This window comes from Crocodylus siamensis, chromosome 11, assembly GCF_052110815.1.
Source record: "Crocodylus siamensis isolate JL-2025a chromosome 11, ASM5211081v1, whole genome shotgun sequence".
NCBI lineage: Eukaryota > Metazoa > Chordata > Crocodylia > Crocodylidae > Crocodylus > Crocodylus siamensis.
The window spans coordinates 52,065,706-52,092,207 of NC_143405.1; the positions used below are offsets into that span (position 1 = coordinate 52,065,706).

Sequence of the window (26,502 nt, forward strand, 5' to 3'; positions counted from 1 at the left end):
AAAAACGGCTCAAATTATACTAGCCAAAGTGCAGAAACAGCAATGAGAGATATAAATATCCTGGGACTTTGGAGAGCATTCATTCTGGTAAAATGATGTGTTCTTTTTAAAAAATATACTTTCATTTTTAAAAATCTTCATGTTATAAAAAAAGTGAAGACTGGCTTAAATGACTACCTGTGGAACTTCAACAGCTGACATAGAGAAAACATGAAGACAGAAGATCTTGGATCCATTGTATCCCACAACAAAGCCTTGAAGTTTTTGCTGATGGACAGGGAAGTTACTAGCTTTGATGTTGAGGTAACCGCCTCCAGAAAAGCAAAGCATGTCCTCACATTGTGTATTCCAAGCAACGCTATTAGCATTGGGTTCCTACAAAGCATATTACAAAAATAGTTAAACTGCTGTGCAACAGTTCTTCCCTAATATATGGCCTTCCCCCAGGGCATTTAATTATGTTATACCCTATTTATGCAGTTCTTTTAATTAATTTCTGTATGATCTGATGCTTAAACTTAGAACATTAAAAACAGTTTCACTGTACTAACTTTATGTTTATTCAGTAGCAATAATTTTGCTCGTTATGTTTGTCATGTACTCTGCTGATCACCCATTTGATTGAAGTCTCTCTGCAATAAAAAGCTGCTGAGTATTAGAATAATTTAACCTATGGCTGTTTTTTGCCAGAAAAAGAATTTCATAGGGTCTTTCTTAAAGATGTTGTGCTCTCTTTCTACCCAAGATCCTCTCCGAAGAGCACTTTACTAACATTAATGGATTAAGGCTCAGAGACAGTGTGTTAAATACCCTCTGAGGGAAGTATTATCGTCCCTTTTGTGGTGTGTGTGTGGGGGGGAGGAGAGGGGGAAGAAGAAAGTTAAGCACAAAGATTTAGGGCCCAATCTTTTTCTTACTGAAGTCAATGACAAAACTCCCATAACTTTAATTCTGTAAAGGGAGGAAAAATGACTTGAAGATCATGGAGGGCTATGGACACATGTAAACCACACACAGAGTGATATCAATACATGTACAGACACCCAGTAGGGGTGTGCAAAACATGCCGTATTCGATTCAGATTTGGCCTGAACTGGGGACATTAATTCAATTTGATTTGATTCAGCCAAAGACGAATCTGAAGAGTCGATGCTGATTCGGAGAATCAGCAATTCGGCTATATACACAGCTTTAAACGTTTTTTCTACATACCTCAAGGTACCAGGCGCGGCTTATGAATGCCGCGATGCTGGGAAAGATGGAGCATCCCACAGGAGCACTGGGAGGGCCCCCCAGCATGCCTGGCAGCCAACCTGGAAGTAGACCAGAAGTACTTCTGGCCTACTTCCGGGTCCACCACTGAGCGCGCTGGGGGGCCCCCCGCACCGTCCCAGCTCAGCGATCAGCCACAGAGGGATCCCGGGTGACCCCCCATACCCAGGAAACACCATTCACCAAGGCGGGGGTGTTCCCCCGCACACTCCTTGGCAGACCCAGAAGTGGACCAGAAACACTTCTGGATCTGCTGCCAAGTGTGCTGGGGAGCACCCCCCCGTGCTCCTATGGGATGCTTCATCTGCCCCAGCATTGCGGCATTCACGAGCCGCCTGGGACCTCGAGGCAGGTAGGAAAAAAACATTTAAAGCTGTGTCTATACCTGAATCACCAATTCTTTCTGAATCAATTCGGAGAGTTCAGATTCGAGTTGGAGGGATTAAAGGGTCTCCTTATTCAATTCGGATTTTTAGATTTGGCCACCAAATAGGACTGAATCAAATCAGGGACTGATGCTTTACACAGCCCTAACACCTAGTTCTCCCACATGGGGTATAGAAGCATGCACATATGGAACCATTTCAAAAGGGAAGCAGCTGTTATGTTCTAAGTGTTATGTGTGATCAAGCCAGGAACAAATGTGGAAGAACTGGGTCAAAAGCACAAGTCTCTCTTCTCCAATCTCTTCTTCACTCACTAGACCACTGGTCTCCAAAGTGGGGTGTGTGCACCCCAGAGGGCACGCAAGACGATCCATTGGGGTGCAGGAAGAAAATACTAGAACTTCTATTTATATTTATATAAATATACATATATTGGGGATACGTGCTCAAAAATTTTTTTACTGATGGGGTGTGCGATCAAAAAAGTTTGGAGACCACTGCACTAGACAACACACTACATGAAGAAAGCATTTTGATAACAGGACTCAGTAGATTAAAACCAACAATATTTCACAACTGATCAGGTTATGTTTATTCTGTGCTAACAAAGTTTTTCTTTCCTTTTTTGGTTTTGAATTCTTACCTGGAACAGGAGCTCCTTGGTGTGAATATCATACACCAGACAGGTATCATTTTCATCTACTACTGCCAGCTTGTTTCGGGATGCACTCATGTCTAGACAACGCACTGCCGTAGATTGCTTCAGAAGGACAATTGCAAAGACATTGTCCACAAATATCTTCAGAATCTGAATGTATTTTGAATACAGAGTTAGTCAAAATTACAGTTAGTAAAAACCAGCAATAGAATAGCCGGTACTAATGCTGTTGCTGAAAACAGACCGTAATTATATACTCATTTGAATATTAAACTATCAAGCATGCATAAGAATTAAAGGCAATTTGAGAATGCACTAAAACATTTATATCCTTGTTCTGTAATATTGGCTTGTTTATAAGCTAATGTAAAACATAACATACTCTACACATACTCACGGCCCTAGACTGTGTATTGTTCTACCTATAGAACAATTAGACTGATGTATTAATACTACAGGGACAAGCACAGAACAAATAATAAAATGTCATTACATTTAGGCCAACAACCTACACACTTAAATAAGGGCTGTACTTAAATTTCTATTAAGTTCTACTGAATAACTACATTTATAAGAAAGTTTCAACCACTCCTGGCATGGTGTGACATTTTATAGTTTGAATGACTGTGTAGATGATAGATGACATCTTTGATAAATAATTTGGAATTTCTAATTGTATGATTCATTTACCTTCCCTAAAGTTGATACAGTAAAAGCTCGGTTATCCGGCATCCCCTGGGAACGGGGGATGCCGGATAACAAAATATGCCAGTTAATTGAGCGGCCCTGGCCGCCACTTCTCACGCCATGTCTGGGGCGCCACCCCCTCCGCGGCATCACTGCCTCTCCCACGGCATTGTCCCGCACAGCCCGTTATGCCCCTGGGCTGTGGGGGCTTGGCTGCACAAGCTGCTTTGCCTCAAGCAATGGGGTCTCGGAAAAAACGGAAGTGCCACAGTAGGCACTTCCAGTTTCACTTTATCTTACATGACAGTACGCCATTTAGTGGAGCATGCCAGCTTGTAAGATGCCAGATAACAGAACTTTTACTGTATTAAAAGGGTAAATATGATTTTTATACATCAAAAAAAAAGAAAAAAAAAGTCAGACAAGATTGCATGCAATCCTCCACTACAGTCCCATCAAATAGAGTAAGAAAAATATATCTATATAGTTTTTCTATTCAATATACAGATACAATTTTCAAATATAATTTTCCCTATTCAGTGGGACAGTAGCAGAAATTACATGCAATCTTGTCTGATTTTGACACTGGTTATTGCCAGATTAGAATAAATGCCAAAACCCCATTCTCACTAGTGGCAATATTTATAGGGAGTTATCAGTGAACTGTGCACGAGATCTAGAGTCACCCAGGAAGCATGAGTAATAAATAAAGAACAACATTTTTGTATTCTGTGATAAACTACGAGGGCATAGCTAAAAATCAAGAACCTAAGCCCATAGGCAAAGGATATAAATAACTAGGGTTGTTTTTTTTTTCATTCTGGATTAGACTCAATCCAGGCCTACAGTATCCAGGTAATACAAGATCACGCTGCTTCCATGGTCAGCACTAAATATTTTTAGTCTCCTCAAAAGACTATAAACAGATTTTGTTTTGTACTTGGAGAGGTAAATCAGCTGTAAAGAATTACCTGGCCATTCTTTAGACCTACTAAGAGGCCTTCTCTTCCAGGAGGTCCTCCAATTACTTTAATGTAACGAATAAGAGACTCCATCAGCCACTCCCGCTCTTTAACACCACTAAATGAGAGGCACTGTAATCTTTTCTCCTGAAAATCCAAAAGCATACTGTAGACTGCATGCCCATAAACAAATATAGAAGACTACTATCTAATGCATCTGTCCAGATATCTACTATATATGTAAAAATCAGAAATGGACAGATACACAGTACATCAACGTAACAGACTGAAAATAATTATTTTAAGGTCTTCTCTTGGTATGAAGCAGAAAATACTAAAACCTTTTCTAGCAGCAGACATCCCTCAGATCTTTACAAACTGATCCCTAGGCTGTGGGGAAATCATCTCAATGAAATACAGATCCCTGAAAGATGATATAGTTACTATTTAACAGTCTACAGCAGCACTGCAAATTACATTACTCCACATCAAATTGTCTAATAGCATAAACCGTTAAAGATTTTTTTCCAAGATACTAATCTTACCCTACTGCTTATTAGGACCACTGCCTTCAAGCATGAATGGCACACTCTCTCTCACCCAGACTGTTCAATTTTCAAACACGTACCTGGCATAAAATAATATGATCTGAACAAACAACCAACAAGTTGCACTCAAATTTCTTTACTATCTTTTCCTTTACACGGTAATGCATGTCTGAAGAGTCATCTGAGTATAACTCATAAATCAGGATTCTCTCTGGCAGCTGGATTGCTAGTCTGTTTTTATATATGGCAATTTTCTTTACAAGCTCTCTGCATTTTACTCTAACTGAAACGAAAAAAAAATAAAAAGCATGATAAAGGCTGAAAATAAGCCAGTTTAATATCATATTAAAGCCTAGTTACATTAAAATTTAATCCTGATGAAATACTCCTACACTGAAAAGTAGCCACCCCTTTTAGAATAATCTGTGGTTCTACATACACTATATACACAGCAAATCACACATTCTTTGCCGATTCACAAGTAATATCAGCCATCTTGACACACAATCCAGTTTTCATTTCCCGACGTAAAAAAGATAAAAATACTAAAAAATATATAAAGTTAGCACAAATCTCAGACAGTTAATAAGACAAATGTAATGTACCATAACAGATTCTCACACTTTCAGAGAGGAGGATTTTATCTTAAAGGCCCCTCCCTTTCTTAATGTTCTTTCAAATCCCTACATCTTTCACTAAGCACTTCAGTGCTGATCCTCCAGAGATATAAGCACCAGTTTGTATTTGCATTTTCATCCTGTGAATTGTGTGCTTCAACTTTTCTACTGTCAGGAAGCTCTAGGGGATACAGCTTGTGAAACATGGGACAGCTCTTAACAAAAAGATAATAACAACAGAAGTGAAATGTGTGACATTACCTTTTTGCTCAGTAATGAGGTGCTGAACAATAACATCGGTCATGCTGTCCCTATAAGCATAGCGATCCTTGTAAAGGCCATGCACTGTGCTGAAAATCAGCTGATAAAAGGAAATTGTTCCATCCTGGCACCCTACCGCCTGAACAGAAGGAAAAAGGTCTAAAAAACACATGATCACCTCTGTGTCTATTAATGACAGGCAAAAAGAGACACATGACACTTCTATAAAACAGAAGTTAACATTTATATAACACCTGGATTAAATGTTTTCAACAGCTTAACTCTCGGACCTTTATAATGTAGGATGAGGGTTTAGATGAGCAAGGATCATGCATGCTGTTAGTTAACATACTGGCTAGGGACAGAAGTTACAAATAAACTGGCTTAAGTGATCAGAAACTGGTTTAAACCTGTAACAGAACAGAAGCTCAGTGCATATTAAATCAGTTTCAAAATGGCTGAAACTGGTTTAAGATAAACCTGGTTGAATGTATCAGATGTAACCAATCTGGGTCAAACCGGTTTATGAAACTTCTGTCCTAGACCCCTCCATGGTTCAAATTAAATCACAGTCCCCCAGCATGCTTTCCAGCCCTGGGCTGTGCTGTCTGCTCTGAAGAGCAGGGCTGACCCCACTCCTCTCTTCCCTAGCTGGAGCAGTGAGGGTTGGCTGACAAGAGGGTGGGAGACAAGCCTGGCTGGGGATGCAGCCCAGATTGCACGGGGGTGGGGACTGCTCCCCCCGGCAAACCCAAGCTTTAGTCTGGGGCCAGGGAGGGGGTTTAAATTCTTCTGCCCCTGCTCAAATTTACTGCTGGCTGCAACTGTGGACTACAAAAAAAATCCCAGAGGCACCTAGAAGCAGGAAAAGGAAGTGATGAGCAACCTTGCAGAGTTTTGCTGCTGTAATTCTGGACTGCAAATCCCAGAGACCTCAGGGCAGCATGAAGAGGAAATGAATACACACCCAGAGAGCCATGCTCTAGTGCCCCCTGGCTTCTGGTCTGAGCCACTACAGGCATGTGGCTGCATTTCCTGAATCCAAGGGAAATATCCATTCACTTCTGTTTCAATTTAATCTGTGCAGTTTTGACTAACCTGCAAAGACTAAAAATCGATTCAGCCTCAGGCAATCTGACTGTCTGTACCTAGCCACTGGGTCAGCTGATGTCAACTTGAGTTCTGCTATACAGAGATTATAGGGTATACAGTCCACATGTTTTCCACAAGGTTTATTACTAAAACTTTGAAATGCAGTGCATCTACTTCCAGTCATGATGTGACAGTCATCCTATTGCATGGGGCTCCACATTTGTTCCAAGGCAATTAAGATTTTCAATTAAAAAAAAGTCAACCAGGCTGCATTTCCCTTGACCATTTCAAACACCAGTCAGTGTTACAGTTGTTTACTTGATGCCTTTTGTATTTAGCGGCCTCATTATGAATTGAGATACCCAGATTTGAGCACCTTAAATGGCTAAACAGTTTTTACAGAAAATAAACAAAAAACAAAAGTAAAATGAGTCTTCTTACCACATAATTGGAGTCTGGTTTAACTTTACATGTCCACACCCAAGTGCTCTGCTCCCCTATGGTACCGAGACGCACTCCATCCTTCGTGTACAGAGAGACTTGTTTATCTGAGCCTCCCAGTAATATATATTCTCCCTTAGAAAAATAGCTAACACAGCAAGGGTCAAAATTAAGCACCCTGTCCTTCCCAATCTGCAAGAGAAAAAGATCATAGAAGAAACAGTAAAAACAGGGGATAAATTAACCAGATGAGCTCCATGGTACATGGGAATGTCCAGATGGCACACAGCTGGCCTTCATGTCTCTATACAACCCTCATCTCTTCCTCTAAGCCAGTGATGTGGTTTTTTTACATTCCCCAATCATTGGCTGTTATAAATGATGGCTTAAAAATGGTATTTAAAAGGCTTGCTTTTTGCGAACTGGCTTATAGGTGTAGGAATAGGCAGCAAGGGTCAATTGATTTCTAAAAGCCTGGGTCTCACATGCATAGTTTTCCCAGCCTTCAGAAGCAGACAGGCGGTCTAACACAGCAAGACCAATGGATGCACATGCAGCCTGAGAAACTGGAGGCATGTACCACACTGTTCCATAACATGAATAAAGTGGCATCTGCTCACAAGGCAAGGGGCCTGAAATTCCTGTTTTGGGAAAGGTGTGGATGGTGATGGGCTTGGAATATGCTGACGGAACAGAACAGAACACAGACAGTGTGACAAGCAGAGAGACCAATCAGCAATAGCCACGCTGAAGAGTCATCAAGACGGAAGGAGAATACAAAAGTAGAGACTTGAAAGTAACAAAAGGGCCCAAGTCCTTTTCCCTGAGGCCACCATGGACAGAGGGCACATCACCAGCCCGTCTCATCCACCCCACTGGAGAAGGGGTGTGGGCCTCAACATCCCACCTCCAAACCGGTGACATGCTGACATCTGACAGCTAAGTGAGCCTCAGAGCAAAGCCTGTGTCCTGGCGAGATGTATTTTGACTCCGATGACAGCCGTAGAGTCAAGGGCGTGGGGGAAGCTGGGATGGAGGGCCACCACTTAACGCCCCGTGCTGCAGCTGTTCCGCCTCTTGCAGGGAGAGGGGTGGGAGGAGCTTCAGAATCATGGTGGCGCTCCCCCAGGCTTGGAGCACTCCAATTGGCTGTTTCCGTCAGCCAGTCAGAGCACGAATAAACTGTTACAGACAGACAAGCTTTGCCTTCTATAATATTAGAATTGCTTGATTGCTTGCACTGTTTCTTTTCTGTTATCACTGTGTATCAATAAATTTGCCTATTATTGCATGCAAAGTCATGGCTGGCCTGAGGGTGGGTGTGTCCCATCCCCTGCCCCCGTACAAGGTATCTGGAGTCCTGAATCCAGAACCAACAACAAAGACCCTTGAGAATTGTTCCAAGTTACACCTGAAAAATCAACTCCACCCAATAGATGCCTGTTCAAAACCATGGTGATCTTAAAAGCTTTACTGTAGTCACATGCCCCACACTGCAGCTGGATCTGGGACAGAAAATTATGTTATAAAACTCTGAAAAACTAAGCACCTGTGTCTGGTTGGAACCAGAGCTGGAGGGAAGGTTATTCCAATGCAGACTTAAAACAAGACTTAAGAACCAAATTGCAAAAAAACCCTTATCATTGCATTTGACAACACAGAACAGAAACAAATATACCCTTCTACCCTTGAGCATAAAAATTACTTCATTTCTCCGAGGTATTAAAATAAAAATCAACTTACCTGTTTGCCACTAAGTTGATAAAAGGAAAGCCTTTGACCCCAGTCTGCCACAGCCAGGATGTCATTGTGTTCATCTCTAACACAGATAAGAAACAAATTAACAAGATGTGCAGTGAGATAAAGCAACTTCATTAAAAGAACTCCAACAGCTACAGCCCCAGAAAGTAGAAAGTTAAAAAGCATAAACATTGAGGACAGCAGGCATGTGTCCTGGCTAATACAGGTACTCTTCACTTAACGTTGTCCTAGTTAATGTTGTTTTGTTACAACGCTGCTGATCTATTAGAGAACATACTCATTTAAAGTTGCGCAACGTTCGGTTATAATGTTGTTAGGCCACTGCCTGCTAGTAGGTAACTACTGTGATGTAGCTGGATGTGCTTAACATCGTTTCACTTAAAGTCATGTTTTTCAAGAATGTAACTACAACATTAAAGTGAGGAGTGGCGGTAATAAACATTTACAGCCAGGGAACTAACAGCTTGGGTAAGGGGGAAAAAGGTTCACCATTTCCACCACATTTGTCATTATGTTCCTGATCTTTTTTCCCTTGAAAAGGAAAATTAACAGATCATTTTGCATACTGTCACTGCACTTAATATCTGCTGAAGTGCTCAAGTTAACAGTCCCTACACTTACAGCTGAGACCAGATTCTGATCTCCCCCAGAGTAGTACATATCCACAGCAACACCAAAGGAACTGTGGATGAGGGAAGTCATACCAGATTGCTTACCTGCATATCTGAGAATAAAGTCTGGCCCTTAAATTCTTGAGGCAGAGCATTGTCTTAGAAGGTGCCTGAACCCTGGCTGGTCTGACCACCTCAGTCCTTGGTCATGCCCGCCCACCCCCCACGTACTTGCCTGGGGAAAGGGAAAATGCTACTGAAGTCCAGATTTGAAATGTGTATGTGAAGTATAAATAAGGTATTAGAAGTAAAACAAAAAACAGTCAATAGTGAGCCCAACCATCCTGTCTACTGAATGCAAGAGAGTCCTCCACAAAAAATACCATGTTATTTATGCATCTAGAGATTCTATCATAATGCATATGCACAAGGGAGGATGAAGCAAGATTACACAGAAAAAAAAAATCAAATTCTGGAATTTACCAACGTTGGTAGCTTGATTTTGCAAGCCTAATAATGTTTTTTATCATAGTGGCCTTGTTCGATGTATGGGCACATATGTCTGAATATTAACATAAATATCTATGTTGTCGCTAGGAAAAAAAAAGGTTTTGTTCCCTAGAAGTTTCACTCACAAGCTGGTGTCCCTAGGGCTCTCTTCTTCCTCATGCTCTTCTTCCTCTGTCTCACTACTCTGACTACTGCACATGCTGGACTTTATAGCTGGTATTTCCTTTATATAGTTGTGGATTGACTCTTCTTCCTCCTCCTCTGTTTCCTCCTCTTCACTTGCTCTAGCATTCCAGAAATTCTCCCACCGACTGCAATATCAATTGTTCATTCATTTTCCCTAGAACTTACTGAAGCTGTCTTTAAACCACCGACCCCCAAAAAACCCTACTATTTTGAGGTAACCTTCTCTCTCTGTAGAAACCCCCCCAAAAAAATTCCCAGAGATTCCAGTGGATTTGTATCCTCTTTTTCTACTTATTGAACCTGACAGTAAGGCCAAACAAGGGACTGCATCTGCTATTAATGCGTTCCAGGTTATCAGCTGGTATGGTTAAAAGTGCACCCCTAATTAACATGTGTTTAAAAAAAATTTAAAAAAATCAGGCACCCTGGTGAAATACAGCATAGGGCTTATATGGTAGAAATGGGTAGCTCTAGAAACCAACCTTGGGAATTTCATCTTACAGACACAAATTTCAGGAATTCTATCTTAAATACAAATTACTAGCTATCCCCCCACCTGCAATTCTGGTTAGAGCTTGCAGTGGGGAAAAAAACAAACGGGTAAGACAGAATATAATAAAATTGGCCTCAAAAAAGTTACAGAACCTTCACCATTGGGTTAGTCACGGAGGACATCTCTATACTGCAAACTCTTTGCACCAGGCAGCGGGTCTGCTCAGACACACAGCCCATGTTCTTCATGTGCTACCCACTGAACTGGAAAAGGCACAGCCACGTTAACAGAGTACCAAGGCTTAACACTGGCTGTGGAGTAGATATATTCAAAGGTATGTTCAAAAGGGACAAAAGGCAGCGCATTCAAGTCTCAGGAAAAAGGGCAAAGCTTTCTTCAATAAGAGCAGCCTATATGGAGATTTTAGAACATGAGGAAGTGATGCCTCTAACAGTAAAGGAATGTTAATGTTGGGGGGGTGGAATCTAGGTGTAGTTTGCTTTTCATTTACACCACTTAAATCCACAGTATCTGCACTGACTTCTATGAATTTCAGATTACACACATTTGGAAATGGAAACTGGCCACTAGCAAAGGCCCTCAGGATTCTGAAGAAAAGCTTGCAAGGACAAAGAATAAAATGATGACTGGAACCAGTAAAGCAGGGCTTACTTATCCATTCCTCTTTTTTTGTTTTTTGCACTGAACTTACCTTGATGGATTCCAGCAAATTGACCATATTGGTGATAAAGCTCCACCTGGACGTTCTATTTTAACTTTTTCTTCACCATTTTTATTCCTTATGCTTACAATGCCATTGAACATCCCCAAAGCAAGGTACTGGCCATCATTTGTCCAGCTGATAACAAACAAAAATGTATCACAGAGGATTCATTTGATAGCCATGTGGCTTAATGCACTACTGGCAACTACAATGATATTGCCTATGTAGGTATAAAGACTGTACATCAGTCAACAGAGAACCCAATTCTCAACCCCTAATCACGGTCTCTGTGTGTTTAACTAATTACACAGACTCATTTTTTAATGCTTTCATATTCTTGTCATTAGAGAAAAAGAACTTTTAATGTAAATGACAATCAATTCCTTAACACTTACCTACAGCAGGTGATTTTACTGCTTGATTTATGTTTGGAGACTGACTTCTGTTCAGGAGACCACAAACCTTTATAAAAAAAAACAAACCACCAGAAACCCCCCACCCCCAACATTAAAATTATATTCTTCATCATCAAAATCACCTTTCAAACTAGTAAAATAGGTGAGTGAGCAAATAAAACCTCCCTTTCATTGCAGTGAGGCCAGAATTTCCCATGTTGGGGAAACTCATTTAAATAAATGGTTATTATCTATGCATGGGGGAAAAAAAAGTAAACCTCTAAACAAAACAAAAAAAAGAAAGAAAGAAGCATCTCTGAAAGGTGGCAAAAGAAAAACTGCATTGCCACAAGACACACTTTGTTTTATGGCACTGAAGTACACAGCTTTTTTCCAACTGTGGTTAAGTGTTACTTGATATTAAATAAAATATCTTCTAAATTTACATCATACCCTACATAATGGAGTAGCATCTTGTTAAGTCTACATTTATCATTAGGAAAAAGAAAAACTGCACCTGTGTGTTGGTCACTGATTATTAATTGCTCCATTTTAATCATACTCCCTAGCTTATAGAAAGCATGTAAGAGGAAATAGACTTACCAAAATCACTGGAGGAGCAAGATGCTAGCTGGTGAGTAACTGGGTTGTATGAAACACACTGTATAGAGTCATTATGCCTAAAAACAAAGTAATCAGTACAATTCAATAAAACTTTTTTAAATACCATATTTCTAACTTTTAACAGCAGATCTGAAATCCAACCTAATCCTTATGTCCCTCACCAGATTAATTGCTTTGTTTACTCTTTCTGATCTTTTCAATCCATCTTTCCCTTTCTGAGCAATGCCCCCTCCTTCTATTCTTTCCTCCATGTTCTTTTATCCTTGCATTTAAAATTACTGTATTCTTTTCTATTTAGTATCCTTCCTCTCTGCTAGTCCATTCATAACAGCTGATGAAATAGCATATTGCTTACAAAAACTTATGCATTTCTGAATGAGTTAGGTACTCTAAGGGTGTGTGCAGAGAAGCAGGAATGTGCGTTTCCCGAGGTACAAGTAGCAGTGACACACCTTGTGCTGGCTACTTGTTCCCAGGGAATGCCTGAGGCATATGTGCTCTGGCACATGGCAGGTTATCCTGGGTGGCATGGGGTGGGGGACGACTGGAGCCGGCAACTATACCAGCCCCAGTAGCCTTATCTGCAGTCCTGGGGGCTTCCAAGAGGTGCAGCCCTGGCACTCCTGCAGCAGGAATCCTGGCCAGCAGCTGGAGCATGGCTTCGGCCAGCCAGGGTCCGATTTTGGGTGGTATGTGCTACTGTCACACGCTCTGCCCCACTTTTTTTCTTTTGGTGCGGACTGTTTTGACCCCAGGATCTCCCGAGATCAACCTCCCGTCCCCACGCTGCAAAGTAGCAGCATTGGAAACTGCTGTATGTCAATGTGTGGCACTGCAGACAGGTCTGCAGTGCCACATACTACACAGCCACGCTCATCTGGATGCAACCCTAAGGTGCCATCCTGCCCCACCTTCTGGCAGAACAGATATGGTACAACTTAGTTTAATTATCTACAGTATTACACTAACCTGCAACTATATTCACTTGAAAAGAAATACTTACTACGGTAAAGATAGCACTCAGTCCTTAAAACAGAGCTTTCATCAGACTACATCAAGAATTACCTAAACAGAAGTAGGCAACCTTCTTTGGATGTGGGCTAGAATGACCCATCCTGGGTCAGAGGTAGGTGGGTAAGTGCTACAACACAGCCACTGCCACCACTCATCTCCATGGAAGTACCCTGCTACTGAATGTTACTGAAGCCCCAAGTGTGTTGACTAGATCCAATACAGCCAGTTAAATGAGATTAATAAAACATGCTGTAAAACATTAGGTGTTATATGCCTGTAGCAGGGCACCAGGGTGTCTGCTACTAGCAGTGGGAATAGGGCTGCTGAAGCTCCCTGAAGCAGCACAGACATGGGTTGCTGGGGCAACCAGGCTGGTCCCATGACCAAAAGGGGCAGGGCCAGGCCCTTATAAACAGCTAGGCCAAAGCCTAGCTGGCAGTTTCCTTCTGGCAGCCTGAGGCACAGGAGCTCTGCAGAAGAGCCCAGCAGAGCGGAGATGAGCCGTGCTGCCTGAGCACCTAAGGGACTGCACCATGGTGAGGATGAAGAGTACCCTGATTGAGATGCCTTTGCAAGAGGGCCGGTTTGGGCCTGGACCCTTATGTTATAGCTGGTAGGCTTGTTTTGAGTTAGAGCCGGTGGGCTGGTAGCTTTGCTTTGTGGTAGGGCTGTTTGTGTGAATACCGGAGGACCGGGTGAGGCTGTAGGGGTGTGAGGAGGCCTCATGGGAGCTCCCCAATAATCTGGGGGTTCCTGGTGCCCAGCAGGGCACAGCTAGTGGTGCCGGGTGGGCACAGCTGTTTGCACCAGTGGCACGTGTATCGAAGGGTCAGTGGACCCCACCCTGTGGGGCGAGACTAGAGAGAAGCCCTATCAGGGCAAAGGACCGAGATGGTGGTCCTGGGGGCCAAGCATGGCTGCAGCCACCTGAGCCCCCAACCAGAGTAGGACCCGGAGAGAGTCCCAGAAGGCTCCATAGTGCTGGGGACTCGTGCCACAGCGGGCACGGTGAGCGAGCACCGGAGAGGCGCTTGGCGTATAGGGGTTGAGACCCCAGCCCAGTGGGGCAAGTGACCCAGGAAAGGGTCAAGGGGCCAGGCGCGGCATAGGCCCCAGAGAGGGGGCGAGAGGCGGCAGAAAAGCTGTAAGACAGGCCCAGTGGGGTGAGGCCTGGGCACGGCAAGCCCAAGGGCGCTGGTATTGGGGTGCAAGTTGTCTGACTGGCCCAGGGGTGCTGGTAAGGGGCTGCCAGTTTGTGGGATAGACCCAGGAAGATTGGAGTGGGGCGTGACGAGCCCCAGGGGTGCCAGGGGAGTGACAGGCCTGGGGGTGCCAGAGAGGGGCACCAGGGCAGGACAAGCCCAAGGGGTGCCAGAGAAGATGCCAGAGGGCAAGGACAGAGCAATGTCCAGGAACAGCTGTGAGGCTTGGGGTGTGTTGAAGGGGAGGTAGGAGGCACACATTGCCCATAAGGCTGGGGGTGTTGGAGCACCCCACTTGAAACGGAGGTAATACCAGCGCAGTGTCAAGGGTGAAAGCAGGCAGCCTCCCTTACTGAGCCTAATAAGAACACAGACGTGGCGGGCGAGACGAGGGTGCCAGATCACCCTAATTGACACGGCAGGGGGTGCTAGTGAGCTCATGGCTGCCCGCAGGCTCTACCCCGTGACAATGCCAAATTTTACCAGCAAATATATCTGTGCATCTCACTGGCTTTAGAAAGTATTGTGCATAGTTCTTCAGAAGAATTTGGCCTTGAATATGTAAAACAGATTACATGTGAACCTCTTAATAAATGGTAAATGCTACATGTATTACATGTATGCGTACAAACCAGGGCAGAAAATGTCAGAACTACTTGGAAGAGACAAGTACCACCCCTCATCTCTGGGCTGGGCTTTGAATTACAGCTACATTAACTTAACAGTCCTCCATCTCTCCCAGCACCACTCAGTCATTAAGACCAGAAATCCACAACCAAATTTTGTAGGCTTGGAACGCAAGGAAGTGAAAGGGCTCACTTACGTGTATTTCAGAATGCCTTCTAACTTGGAAGTCCAAATGATCACGCTTTTATCAGCAGAGCCAGATGCAAAACGCTTGCCTAGAAATTAAATATAGTACTGAAACCCACACTTTTAAGAATCATTTTTTTTTTCTCTCCAAATACTCAGTTTAACCAAAGTGAATGCAGGAAGTTCTTTGTAATAGTTTGAGCTCTAGAGCACAAACAATAATGGATGCAATCTTGTAACTGACTTCACATTGCTGTACTTCTGCATCCATATGAAGCTATCCTGATCTCAATGGGGCACTGCAGATGTTAATATTATTACTCTCATGCAAAGCCCAACATAAGCCCTCACTTAACTACAGAGACATTATGTTGGGACCTATGTTGGTAACTTTCTTCTGCATCTAGGGTTCATAAAGTACTTTGAAACCAGAGAATGAGAGGCAAAGCATGACTGTTAGAACTTTGGCATTTTCACTGCTCAGTTTGCAATATGAAGAGGAAGAAACCAATTACTTTCCATTTTTACAAATTAAAGCATCTAAGGAAACAGCTCTACCTGCACCAGGCAGTGCCATGCTGCTGCATATTCAATAGTCTTTGCTCACCAGGTCCCAAACCAGAATTAGGAGCAGCTACCTTAGTTCAGGGCTGCAAGTGGGCTCTTAGCTTTATTAAAACTATTTTCATTTGCTGTTGAATGAATTAACCCACCTGCTAAGACAGATACATTACTTGTGTTTCAGGAGATGGTGCACACAGAGCAGCAGCTGGCACAGGAAGTTACTGGCATTGGTCATTTCCCCAAGAAACCAGAAGGTGTCACTTACCATCTTTAGCATAAGCCACACAGTACACTGTGTCTTTATGTCCTTTCAAAGGCTGAATTAAGGTTCCATCAGATGTATCGTATACCTGTATAAATAATAACAATAAAAAAGAATAATATAAGGCCCTAGCCCTCCAAGGAGCTCTGTGGAACTGGGGCCTAGAAGTATAAGAACTAAACAGGATTTTAAAAAGTTTTCAAAGTGCATGGTTTTTTTGCAGTTTCCCCATTCAGTCAGTTTCCCCTGTTTGAGTGAACCTTTTACATAGCAAAAAAGAGACAGATCTTACTTATATCTACAAAAACATAAGTAAGACCTTAAAATCTGGCAGGAAGGTTTTAGAATAGTTCTGGTAGCTACAACTACTTTTTAACTTGTCTTTTGAAAGTGGCCAGTGTTTAAGTAGATGCTGCCTTTTAATATACTAAAGCAGGGGTAGACAGCCTTTTCCAGCTGCAGGCCAGAAGGATTCATCCCTGGCCAGAGGCTGATGAGTGCAGGGCCTGGCCACAACCACCGCTTCTGTCCCCCTTAGTGACACAGGGAGAGCACCCACAGCCAAACATCTTCATGACTGAATGCCACCAAAGCTCCATGACTGTGGACGAGTTGCAGTGTTTCCATGTTGCCGACCTCAACGTTAAGAGCACACATTTCTTTCTAAGCACGGAGAGCCAGGTATTATGTGATGGGAGAATAAAGGTTAAAGGATCATATAAACAAAGGTAATTTATCTAATGTTTTCAGGCAGCTAACTTGGATAGTGTTTTATAGTAACCCCTTCTCTTGTGTCATCAAAATCTCTTTAGGCCTAAAGGAGGGTCAAGTGAAATACAGCCCATGGGCCTGATCCAGGCCAAGCACTGTCATCTGGCCCATGGGGCCCCTCAACAAATTCTGCCCCACCCAGCTCTTCTGCCCACGAGGATGGCAGCAAGGTACTCACGTGTACACATAGCCCCAAAAGTGTACCCTATGGCCTCGCTTCCACCCTTGTGACCAGAAGGGCCCAGCAAGCCAGAGTGCAGTTTTCCATGAGGGGAGCTGCAGCAGCAGCAACCCTGCACTCCCCCTGCCCCCACTGGCTCTAGGCTGCAGGTCGGGAAGCAGTGGGGGTGGGGCTGCAGCTAGGAGGGAGCCCCAAGTATGGGGCTGGTGGCAGTGCGGAGCCCGTGCCCAGAGGGATAGGGGGTGGCAGCAGCGCAGAGCTGGGGTGTGCAAGCGTGTGGGTCTGAGGGAGAGTACAGGATGTGGGACCCCCCTACCACCACTCCCTATAGTGTGCAGCCCTGGCAGACCAAGGGCGCAGCAGCAAGTGGGGCGTTGAAGGCACAGGTGCCCAGCAGGACATGGCTCCGGCCAGTGCACAGTGGCAAAGCCTCCACTCACCTACCTGTATAGTCAGAGTTCCCAGCCACTCGCGTGCAGCCCCTCCACTTGCGCAGCAGGGAAGGAAGCCCCATGTACTGGAGCCAAGTGCCTTCCCTGTCGGGGATGCTCAGCAAGGGAGAGAAGTTCCAGGCTCTGGATATAGGCAGCCAGGTGGAGGCTGTAGTAGGCGTTTGACTTTTAGTGTATGATTTTGTTTTTTTTCTGGTTCTAAGATGGCACCCCCCCCCCCCCGGGGTATTTTAGGGGAGGGGGAGGCAAGGGGAAGGACTTCCAGTGGGAAAGGTCAAGGGTTAAGGGGCTGGGACTTCTAGTCCCAAGATGGTGACAAGGGGACGAGGCAACCATCAAGGAGCAGGGCTATCCATGCAGCCCTTGACAGTTCACCAAAACTCATTAAGTGGCCCTCCACGGGAAATAATTGCTCACCCCTGCCCTAAAGTCACATGAAAGGGTCCTCATTTAAAACAAACAAAACCCAAAAAACCACACACTGGAAAATGTTAGTATATTTTGAGGCCATCTATAACTGAAGGCCACTGACAGGTAATAGCAGATTGGGAAGGCAAAGAAAGAGATCTCTTGACAGTTATTTCAACAGATTAACTGAATGCGTGTCAAACCCCCACCGTGTCGCTGCCGCTGGGAAAACTTAAAGTACTCTCCTACCAGCAGTCTGTTTCCTGCTGCAATGATCAGTTGGGTCCCATCGGGTTTAAACGCAAGGTCATAGATGCTGCAAAGAGAAACCAAAAGGGAACATTTACAGGAGCATGAAACACGATAGGGAGTGACTGTGGAAACACGCCGCATTCCAGCACGGCCATGTCCGAGCTCCAGCTCCACAGAGCAGGTCTCGTGTCCCGTTATCAAATGGGTGACAATGATACATCTCCCCATGCCCGGGCTGTTTTGCCAGCCGACGGCCACCCAACAGACCAGGATGTGGGCTGCTCCCCGAACCCTCTCAGTCACCGCTCCTGGGGGCAGTGGCAGAACTGGGGCAGAGGGCAGCGCAAGGCTGAACCCGGATGGAAAAGGCCACCCACGAGGCAGAAATGTGCGGGGCCACAACAGAGCGGACAGAAACGCATCGGTGCAATGAGAAAAGCGCTATCGCACTGACCCCCATGCCCCTGGGCAGGGGGCTCCAGCTCCCTGGCTGGGGTCCCCCAGGGGACAGAGCAACAAGGGGAGCAGAGGTTCGGGAAAGGGGCGTGGCCACCTGAGAGAAGGGGCGTGGCCACCTGGGACAAGGGGCGGGGCGCATGCGAACATTCGCTACCCCCACCCCGACTCTTACCACTGCTCCGCCTTGTCCCGCCACGTCAGCGCCGCCCTCATGCCGGCCGCCGCCTCCCTCAGCTGCCGCCGTAACTATCCCCCTCCGCCAGCCCTCTTCGTCCTCCTCTTCGCTCTCGCTCCCGCCCCCGCCCCCCCACAGCTGTCGCGGCTCCCTTTCCCTTGCCGCCGTTCGTTTATTTACATGGCAGCATCCCGGGCAACGCGCATGCGCACGAGGCCCACGGCGCCGACGGGATGGGGCGGGGGGAAGGGAAGCCAACGCCCGCAACGCGCAGGCGCGGAAGGCGGAGCGTCCTCGGCGGAGTGCGCGGGCGTCTCGGCCGGACGCATGCGCAAAATGTTCCTGGGCGGGGCTACTTGCTTTTGGCGGTTTCGGGCCGCGCGCGCGCGTCACACAGGCTCGCGTGCCGTCACGTGACGTGGAAGATGCCGCGACATGGCGGCCCCGGAAGTAGGGGAGCAAGGAAAGGGCAGGTAGGGTTGCTATAGCAACAGGCGGGGCTTATTCCCACTGTCGTCCAGAGCCTGGTGTCGTGCGGGGTGGTGGGCACAGGTGATGTCACGGAGCGGGGAGGACCCGTAGAAGTGACATTAGTGCTGTGACGTGAAGCACACGTGACGTGCGGCTTCGCGCCTGCGAGGGGCACTGATGGCGGCTTTGCCCCCCGGCTCAGGACCTCCCCCCAGACAGTGCTGACCACCCGGGGTCCTGCACCCTGCTCTGGGCGTTGCTGCCGCCCTGAGGGGAGGTTGGAGGTGGTGCTGGGCCAGGGGGTCCTGAGCCCCACATGCTGCTGAGGTGTCCCAGCAAAGCAGCCAAGTGCCAGGGTCCCACAGGCATCTTCACTGTGATCCAAGTGAGGGGCACAGAAGTGCCTTCCTTGTCCCGTGGGGCCATTCGGGCACCACCTCATCTGCTGACGGAGCCACGACAAGAGCCTGGATCGGAGAAAGTCCGTGGAGCCAAGCCAGCGGGTCCTTCCTCTCTGGCCCATGTGGCACTGGCACGCGTGTCATGTCTTCAAATAACAGCATGCTCACGTGGTACATGACAGACCCCCTGGGCTCTCAGGAGGGTAACCGCTTATGTTCAAAAAGAACGTGAGGAGTACAGCTAGAAACCTGTTTTTCAAAAGATCGGTCTTGGCAGTTTTTTCTGGAGGGCATGAGATGGCCGAGTCCAGAATCGCCCACATTTATCTCCTTGTGGTTATTACAGAATACAGAACAAGGGATGGCTCATGTCCGATCCAAGATCAGAGCAACCGCATAGCTTTGTATGTATGCGCGTGCATGCATACGTACGGAGGTATACATATATATGATTGTTTCACATCGGAAAGGCTGATCATGCTGTTTATGTAGCTCTACGGACATCTGCTGTCAGAGAGAACGAGCATGAACTTGCGTATCAGCCTGCACAGATATTTTCCAAATATCTGTGCAGTGCCTGGCCATTGGCTTGCCTCACCGTTCTCTGGTTATTTTTTTCAGTTCTCTGTAGCTCCTGAAATATTGCAGTTCTGATTAGAAAACCTTTCTGGAAGGATAAATTTTCTTTTTATGTTTGCCTTCAGTGACCAAAGTGACATGCAAACAAAAGATGAAGGAAACCAATTAGTGACAGAGACAGAAGAACATTTTGATTCACAAATCGAAGGTACTGAGACCATAGCAGAGAACAGTCTCCTGCATAAAGAAGATGCAGCTGTTGTCTCTGAAGTGGTTGTTGCATGTCACAAAGTCGTTCCAAATGGATGGGAGAAGATCACAAAGCAAAGAAAATCAGGCAAAACTGCAGGAAAATATGATGTTTATTTTATCAGGTAAACATTTCTAGCAATCCATCATTAAAGGGGCACAGTAATTTAAATGTTTGTGTCCTTGATTTACTCTACTAGACAGAAAGTATGTGTTGCAGAACTGAGGCTGTGCTGTTGCATGTCTTGGGTTCTGTCCCAAGTTGTCACACAGATTACTGTGAGGCTCAGCTTAAAGTCAAGAGAAAAGTTCTGCATGATTTAGTATGAGTCATGTAATGACTTTGTGCCTCATACTAATAAGATGCAAAGCTATAAATAAAACATTTATATGCCTTAGAAGCATGTTGTGAGACTGTAAAATGCTTAATCAAATATGTAAGATATTATCACAGTTTCTTGTTTTATAACAAGTATTTTTGATCAAATATTAAAAGAAAGATTATCTATAAAGGTATCCAGCTAGTCTTCCTTTTCCTTAAATATTAGTTTAGCTTATTTCTTGAAACATGAGCCAGTATTTTAGCTTATGTTTTGAAAAGGAGGCTGCGTTGCATTTTTTTTGGATTAAGAAACAGAAACAGTAAGTAATCACTGATCATATACCTTTCTTTCTCAGTCCTGAAGGAATGAAGTTAAGATCCAAACGTGCACTTGTAGAGTATTTTCATAAAACTGGAGAAACTGGTTTTAAACCACAAGATTTTGATTTTACTGCTCCTGCTCAAAGTAATACCAAGGTGAGAGCCAAAAAATGCAGTGCAAAAGCTGTGAAAACCGCAATACAGAAAAAGGAACTTAACAATACAAAACAAGAGTTTAGTGCGCAAAATGGTAAAGGCGGTGGTAGTGTTCAGTTACTTCAGACTGTTGATGAAGAACAGGAAAACATTTCTTTCACGTCCACCCAAGGAACAGAAGACTTGGTCGTTAAAGAATGTAAACCAAAGGATGATTCTTTGGCACTTAAAGAAAATGGGATAACTGAAAAAAGAGTTCAAATTAAGAAAGCTAGAAAAAGGTCAGAAAAAAAGAATCCAGGTTGTACCCAGAACAAAAGACAGAGAAAAGTATCATGTAATAAACAAGAAGTTGAAATAAATAAAAGCAAAACATTCCAGAGAAAGAATAATGCTTGTGCTTCTGATAGTGGCGGAGCTGGTGATCAGAACTCAAATGATGTGGATACAGGAAAATGTGGGGGAGACTTGGGAAACGCACTGACTTCAGGCTCCCAATCAGAGGTGAATCTTGGACCAGTCTTAGCTCACTCAGAAGAGGCATTAGGAACCACAGTGGAGTTAGCCTGCTCAGAGAGGAGTTCTGTTGATATAGCTACAAAAGACTCTGAGGAAAACTCTGCAGAATCAGAATTTGGGCAAGGGAAGGATGAAATGCTTTTTCAGAGCCAGGACTTCACATCTAATGCTCAAACAGAAATCAGCAGTTCACAGCCTTGTGGCAAGAAAAATTTGACATCAGTTAAATTGCTGAAAGGTATACACCAGCGTTTCTTATCTCCTTTTGATACAGGACACCCCTTATTAGACTCAAGGCAGCTCTCGGAATATCCCAGCTGTTCATTTCCTCTTGTTTTTTTTCACTATGGAAAATAATACAGCAATTTTTCTGGTTCAGAGAATTCAGAAAGGCTACAGGTCAGAATGTTTTTAACACTGTGGTTTCCTATTCGTAATTTTTGGATTTCTCTTGTGAATCCTATCTGCATACTTAACTAACATTGTTTGGCACCCTGGAAAGAATCTCCAGGCAACAAAGAAAAATGCATCTACCAGTGATTTCCCACCAGGGTGCTACATTTCAGAGCAGAGCACTATTTTAGAATTCAGTCAATCATGCTTTTTAAGTAATAGTAAAAAAGAAGTATGTATTTCAGTCTTCCCTATTCTACGATTGGCTGTAGCTAATATTGGTGAGGTGTGTTTTCATGGAAGTCTATGTAACTTTTCTAGCACTAGTGTTGTACAGAATCACATATTGCTGTGTCTAAGGGCACAGGTACACAAAAAGGTTACCATAAGGTGAAGGAAGGCAGGGATTTTCACGGTAGCAGCTTCTCTGTGCTAAAGCCACATGAAACTAACCCCTGGTAACTTTCTCCTCTCTGAAAGAGACGTAAGTTACTGTGGGATAACTTACCTATGCCACTAAGTCAGGCTGCACACACACAATTACTACACAGTAGCTCCTGTACATTAAATCTCTGGCCTTGTTTTCATCATGGTAATTTGTTTGCAGTCTAGTACTGTAAGTGCTCTATTCATATTGAGAACTCGCTTGAGAAGTTTGTTTACTTTTAATTTAAGTAATACAGCTAAACTTGTTCAGCTTCCTTTTGGTGATAATACAATAATTCCTGGAGCAAATTTAGATCTCTGGTGCTCCTTTGTAGTCCCCAGGGGCTCACTACATTGAAGGTTTATGTTAAGGATGTGTCATTTGATGATTTTTTTAGCAGATGTTGAAATACACTAGACACTGGGGCACTGGCAGCAGTGCCAGTACAAGTGTTTGTATTTCATGCACAATATAGAGAGGAAAATAATGTGTGAAATATAACAGGATACCTCAGGTTTTTTTAGACTTGAGGCAACCCTTGTTAGACGAGTCATGCCTCATAAAACACCACTTAATTTTCCCTAGCTTTTTTGACCATAGAAAAGTAAAAGAACAGGTTTTTTTGTTGCAAAGAACTCTGTCATAACATTTTTAATACCATGGATTCCTACTGAAATTCCTGTTTACCTCATGATTCATGTTTGCATACCTAAGTGTTAATATTGTGTAGCACCCCACTTCACCTCTGAAAGGTACTCAGAGTACCTCAGAGTACCTGCTTGAGGATTAATTTCTTAATTGTTTCTCCATTTGATCGGAATGCACATGATAATCCCAATGTCTTTTCTCCTTTTTAGAAGATTATGGCCCAAGAACACAGGTGGACAGAAGGAAAACCAGCCCGTATTTTTCCAGTAAATACAATAAAGAAGGTACACCAATCTCTATAGAAATAGACGCCTGTTTTGAAGAAGTAGATAGATCAAGAACGAGTATGGGAGAATAGAGTCTTTCCCTTCAGTGTTACTGGCTTAATCCAGCCACAGTTGGTCATATCTGAATATTATTCACACTTGATAGCTGTGTTGTGGAATATCTGAAAGGGCTTTTTTCTAATTTTTAACTCAACAGCACACAACCATTCTGCTCAATATTATCTGTCCTTCTTAGTTACTGTCTTAGTTGAGACATCCTGCACTAAACGAGGTACATTTTGGCCCTTAGAGCCTTTTCTTCAATATCAAATGCGACAGCCACATCTAGCTACCCATTCTGTGCTTAGATGATGCAAATGGCTGTAGGGCACCTCTAAGGCCTTCTTCATAGAGAGCCTCTATGCCTTGATGCTGATCCAGGTCTCCTTTACCTCCACAGGGAGAGAAGATGGGTATATAATGAGGGTGGGGCCTGGGTAAGCTGCAGGATACATCGTTTAGTCGGACATGTCCTGGCAGCTCTATACCGCTGCAGTGTTGAAACAGGTGTGAATTATGGAAGCCCTCATGGTCAGTGCCAGGCCACAGATGCCCTCACAGTTTGGTAAGAGAGAAGACATTAATTGCCTCCATGGGTCTGAATCTGCTCCAGTATCCTTTAAGAAATATTTGCTATATACTTTTCAATAAAGGTTTTCTATGTTGCCTTTGTGTATAGCTCCAAGCCCACCTAGGCGGAAGGCCTTCAGAAAATGGACTCCTCCTCGGTCTCCTTTTAATTTGGTCCAAGAAATACTCTTTCATGATCCCTGGAAACTCCTCATTGCAACCATATTTCTCAACAAAACTTCAGGTAAACAGAGTTATACAATGCAGAATTTAGCCTTGACAGAATAGTTTCGTTTGTAATTGTCTGTGCAAGTTGGTTTTGCTTATGTAAGGCCTGAGGTGGGCTATAGAGGGTGGCTGGTGTTACAAGATCAGAGCTTCAGCTAGTTAGGCTTTTATGATGATAATGAAAAGAGCAAAGTAGGTAACAATTCAAGCTGTATTAATCTGAAGAACTTTACCTGATTTGTAGCTCCTCCCTGGCAATGATATTCAAAATAGTTAGAATAGTTGCAAATGGGAAGTACCATCTTTATTCACCACATTGTCTCTGGCTAGGTAAAATGGCAATCCCTGCACTCTGGGAGTTTCTGGAGAAATACCCTTCCCCTGAAGTCACAAGAACAGCTGACTGGAAGGAAATGTCAGAGTTGCTTAAACCTCTTGGCCTCTATGAACTGAGAGCGAAGACCATTATCAAGTTTTCAGGTAATTTTGAACATTTTGGTAGAATGGCTCCCACTGGTTTAGGTCAGCCTTTTTGGCAGGCAAGCCACAAATTAGCCCCAAACTCCCTGAATGCCATTCTGATCCCTTTCCTTTACCTGAGCTGCTGCTCACCTTTTCGCTGCCTGACCAGGCTGTTGCTACTTGTCCTTTCCTCAATCTGCCACATGTCACATACAGAGGCTGCACGTGATATCCTGTAGCACCTGTGCCTCAAGGTGGCCACCACTGACCTAAATAGATGTCAGTAAGGAAATGGCATTACAACCCCAGCTCTGGTTGTTTTGAATTCTCCATCTGTTGCTAATGTAAAAAACTTAAGGTTTTAGAGGTTTTATATAAAGTGGGAACTTTGGTTGTTTTTAATGGGGAAAAAAATCAAGCGTTTGTCCAGATTTGAAGTATTTATTGGTATTTTCTTATAAGGCTTTTCAATAAGTACGTTTGTCTTCATGTGGTAAAGGATGGGATTATTTTCTCTAGATGAGTATCTGAGCAAGCGATGGAAGTACCCTATTGAACTGCATGGAATTGGAAAATATGGAAATGATTCCTACAGAATCTTTTGTGTTAATGAGTGGAAGGAGGTAAGTGATGCTGCCATTCAGATAGGATCCAAAGTTTGTCAAAGGCAGCAAGAGTCTTGCCTTTGACATCAGCTGACATTGGCTTTGTTCAGCATAACTGTGGGGATTAAAAACAAAAAGACAAAATAATCCATTTTCAGATTGAAACAAGGAAGAACTTGCAGAATACTTTTAAGGCCCTGATCTTAGAAACACTTGCTCTTGCCCTAAATTTGTCAGTTTTCTTTAATTCCCTGCTTTATTTTTACATGTCTTGGATCTGCCCTGTGCAGAGGTCTGGGTATCCTTTCTACATGTCAGCTCTAATGCCTACTGTCTCCTCTGACTTACCTTTATTTCCTCTCTCTTCACTCTGTTCAAACTCCATACCCTCACCAGGCCTTTCGCCTGCTCACAAGTTGTTGGACATGGCAGTTATACTCAATACAGCAAGATTAGCATATAACTTGGCTTCTCAGTTGGTGCAAGTACTGTCTTGTAGGTGATCAGACATTATTCCCCTTATTTCAGGAACATGCTGCACTCTTATCCTTGTTCTGCAGGTTGGAGCTGAGTGTGGAGGCTTCTCAGGGACATGCTTCAGTACTGCAGAGTGTTTTAATACAAAACTTTTTGATTAAACATTAAATCTAATGCCTGGATTATCTTTCAGGTACGCCCACAAGATCACAAATTAAATATATATCATGCCTGGCTCTGGGAAAATTATGAAAAACTGAGTCTTGATTGAAAATTTTGTTCAACTAGCTTCAGCATGTAACTCCTTGGCTCTTTCTTCATATTCCAGTAAAATGAAGTGGAAATGTCTGCTCTACATACTTACAGTTCTAATCATTGAGTGCTTGGATCCCAGTATTTTTGTCAAATATGTTTTGCAGTGTATGTAATTATTGTAATTAAATGTTGATAACTATTTTTTTTATATTTTTAAATAAATGTTTCTACTTTTTAATAGCAGTCCTTTCTTTCAATACAAACTCAACTCCCACTGACATCAAACACTGCACATTAACAGGGTCCTTCCCT

General features: G+C 43.9%; 2 protein-coding genes across 4 annotated transcripts in view; one reads left to right on the forward strand and one right to left on the reverse strand.

The window, feature by feature from the left end:
- The window catches only part of IFT122 (intraflagellar transport 122), a 40,017-nt gene extending 21,040 nt beyond the window's left edge, over positions 1-18,977 (reverse strand). Inside the window, exons 1-15 of one of the 3 annotated variants that reach the window (XM_090021274.1) lie at positions 18,779-18,977; positions 18,145-18,211; positions 16,087-16,171; positions 15,268-15,346; positions 12,208-12,284; positions 11,605-11,671; positions 11,198-11,344; positions 9,932-10,117; positions 8,668-8,743; positions 6,925-7,116; positions 5,392-5,530; positions 4,594-4,796; positions 3,975-4,112; positions 2,302-2,466; positions 178-375 (exon numbers count right to left, since the gene is read on the reverse strand). In XM_090021274.1, the coding sequence (XP_089877400.1) occupies positions 178-375; positions 2,302-2,466; positions 3,975-4,112; positions 4,594-4,796; positions 5,392-5,530; positions 6,925-7,116; positions 8,668-8,743; positions 9,932-10,117; positions 11,198-11,344; positions 11,605-11,671; positions 12,208-12,284; positions 15,268-15,346; positions 16,087-16,171; positions 18,145-18,211; positions 18,779-18,819 (1,860 nt within the window). In that variant the 5' untranslated portion in view covers positions 18,820-18,977. Of the gene's footprint in view, positions 1-177; positions 376-2,301; positions 2,467-3,974; positions 4,113-4,593; positions 4,797-5,391; positions 5,531-6,924; positions 7,117-8,667; positions 8,744-9,931; positions 10,118-11,197; positions 11,345-11,604; positions 11,672-12,207; positions 12,285-15,267; positions 15,347-16,086; positions 16,172-18,144; positions 18,212-18,601; positions 18,618-18,778 lie in introns of those variants that run through there. The other 2 variants (XM_090021272.1, XM_090021273.1) reach the window with 2 other exon arrangements.
- A 127-nt stretch (positions 18,978-19,104) lies between these two features.
- On the forward strand, positions 19,105-26,428 carry MBD4 (methyl-CpG binding domain 4, DNA glycosylase). The gene is made up of 8 exons (XM_090021276.1): positions 19,105-19,254; positions 20,358-20,606; positions 21,160-22,037; positions 23,477-23,551; positions 24,273-24,407; positions 24,722-24,871; positions 25,373-25,476; positions 26,129-26,428. Exons 1-8 carry the CDS (start codon positions 19,217-19,219, stop codon positions 26,204-26,206), a joined length of 1,707 nt encoding a protein of 568 aa, XP_089877402.1. The 5' UTR covers positions 19,105-19,216; the 3' UTR covers positions 26,207-26,428.
- The last annotated feature ends 74 nt before the right edge of the window (positions 26,429-26,502 follow it).

Coding starts and splice junctions, on each gene's coding strand:
- MBD4 (XM_090021276.1), top strand. CDS start 19,217: ATGGCGGCCCCGGAAGTAGGGGAGCAAGGAAAGGGCAG. Junction 20,607..21,159: donor TATGATGTTTATTTTATCAG/GTAAACATTTCT, acceptor TTTCTTTCTCAG/TCCTGAAGGAATGAAGTTAA. Junction 22,038..23,476: donor ATCAGTTAAATTGCTGAAAG/GTATACACCAGC, acceptor TCTCCTTTTTAG/AAGATTATGGCCCAAGAACA.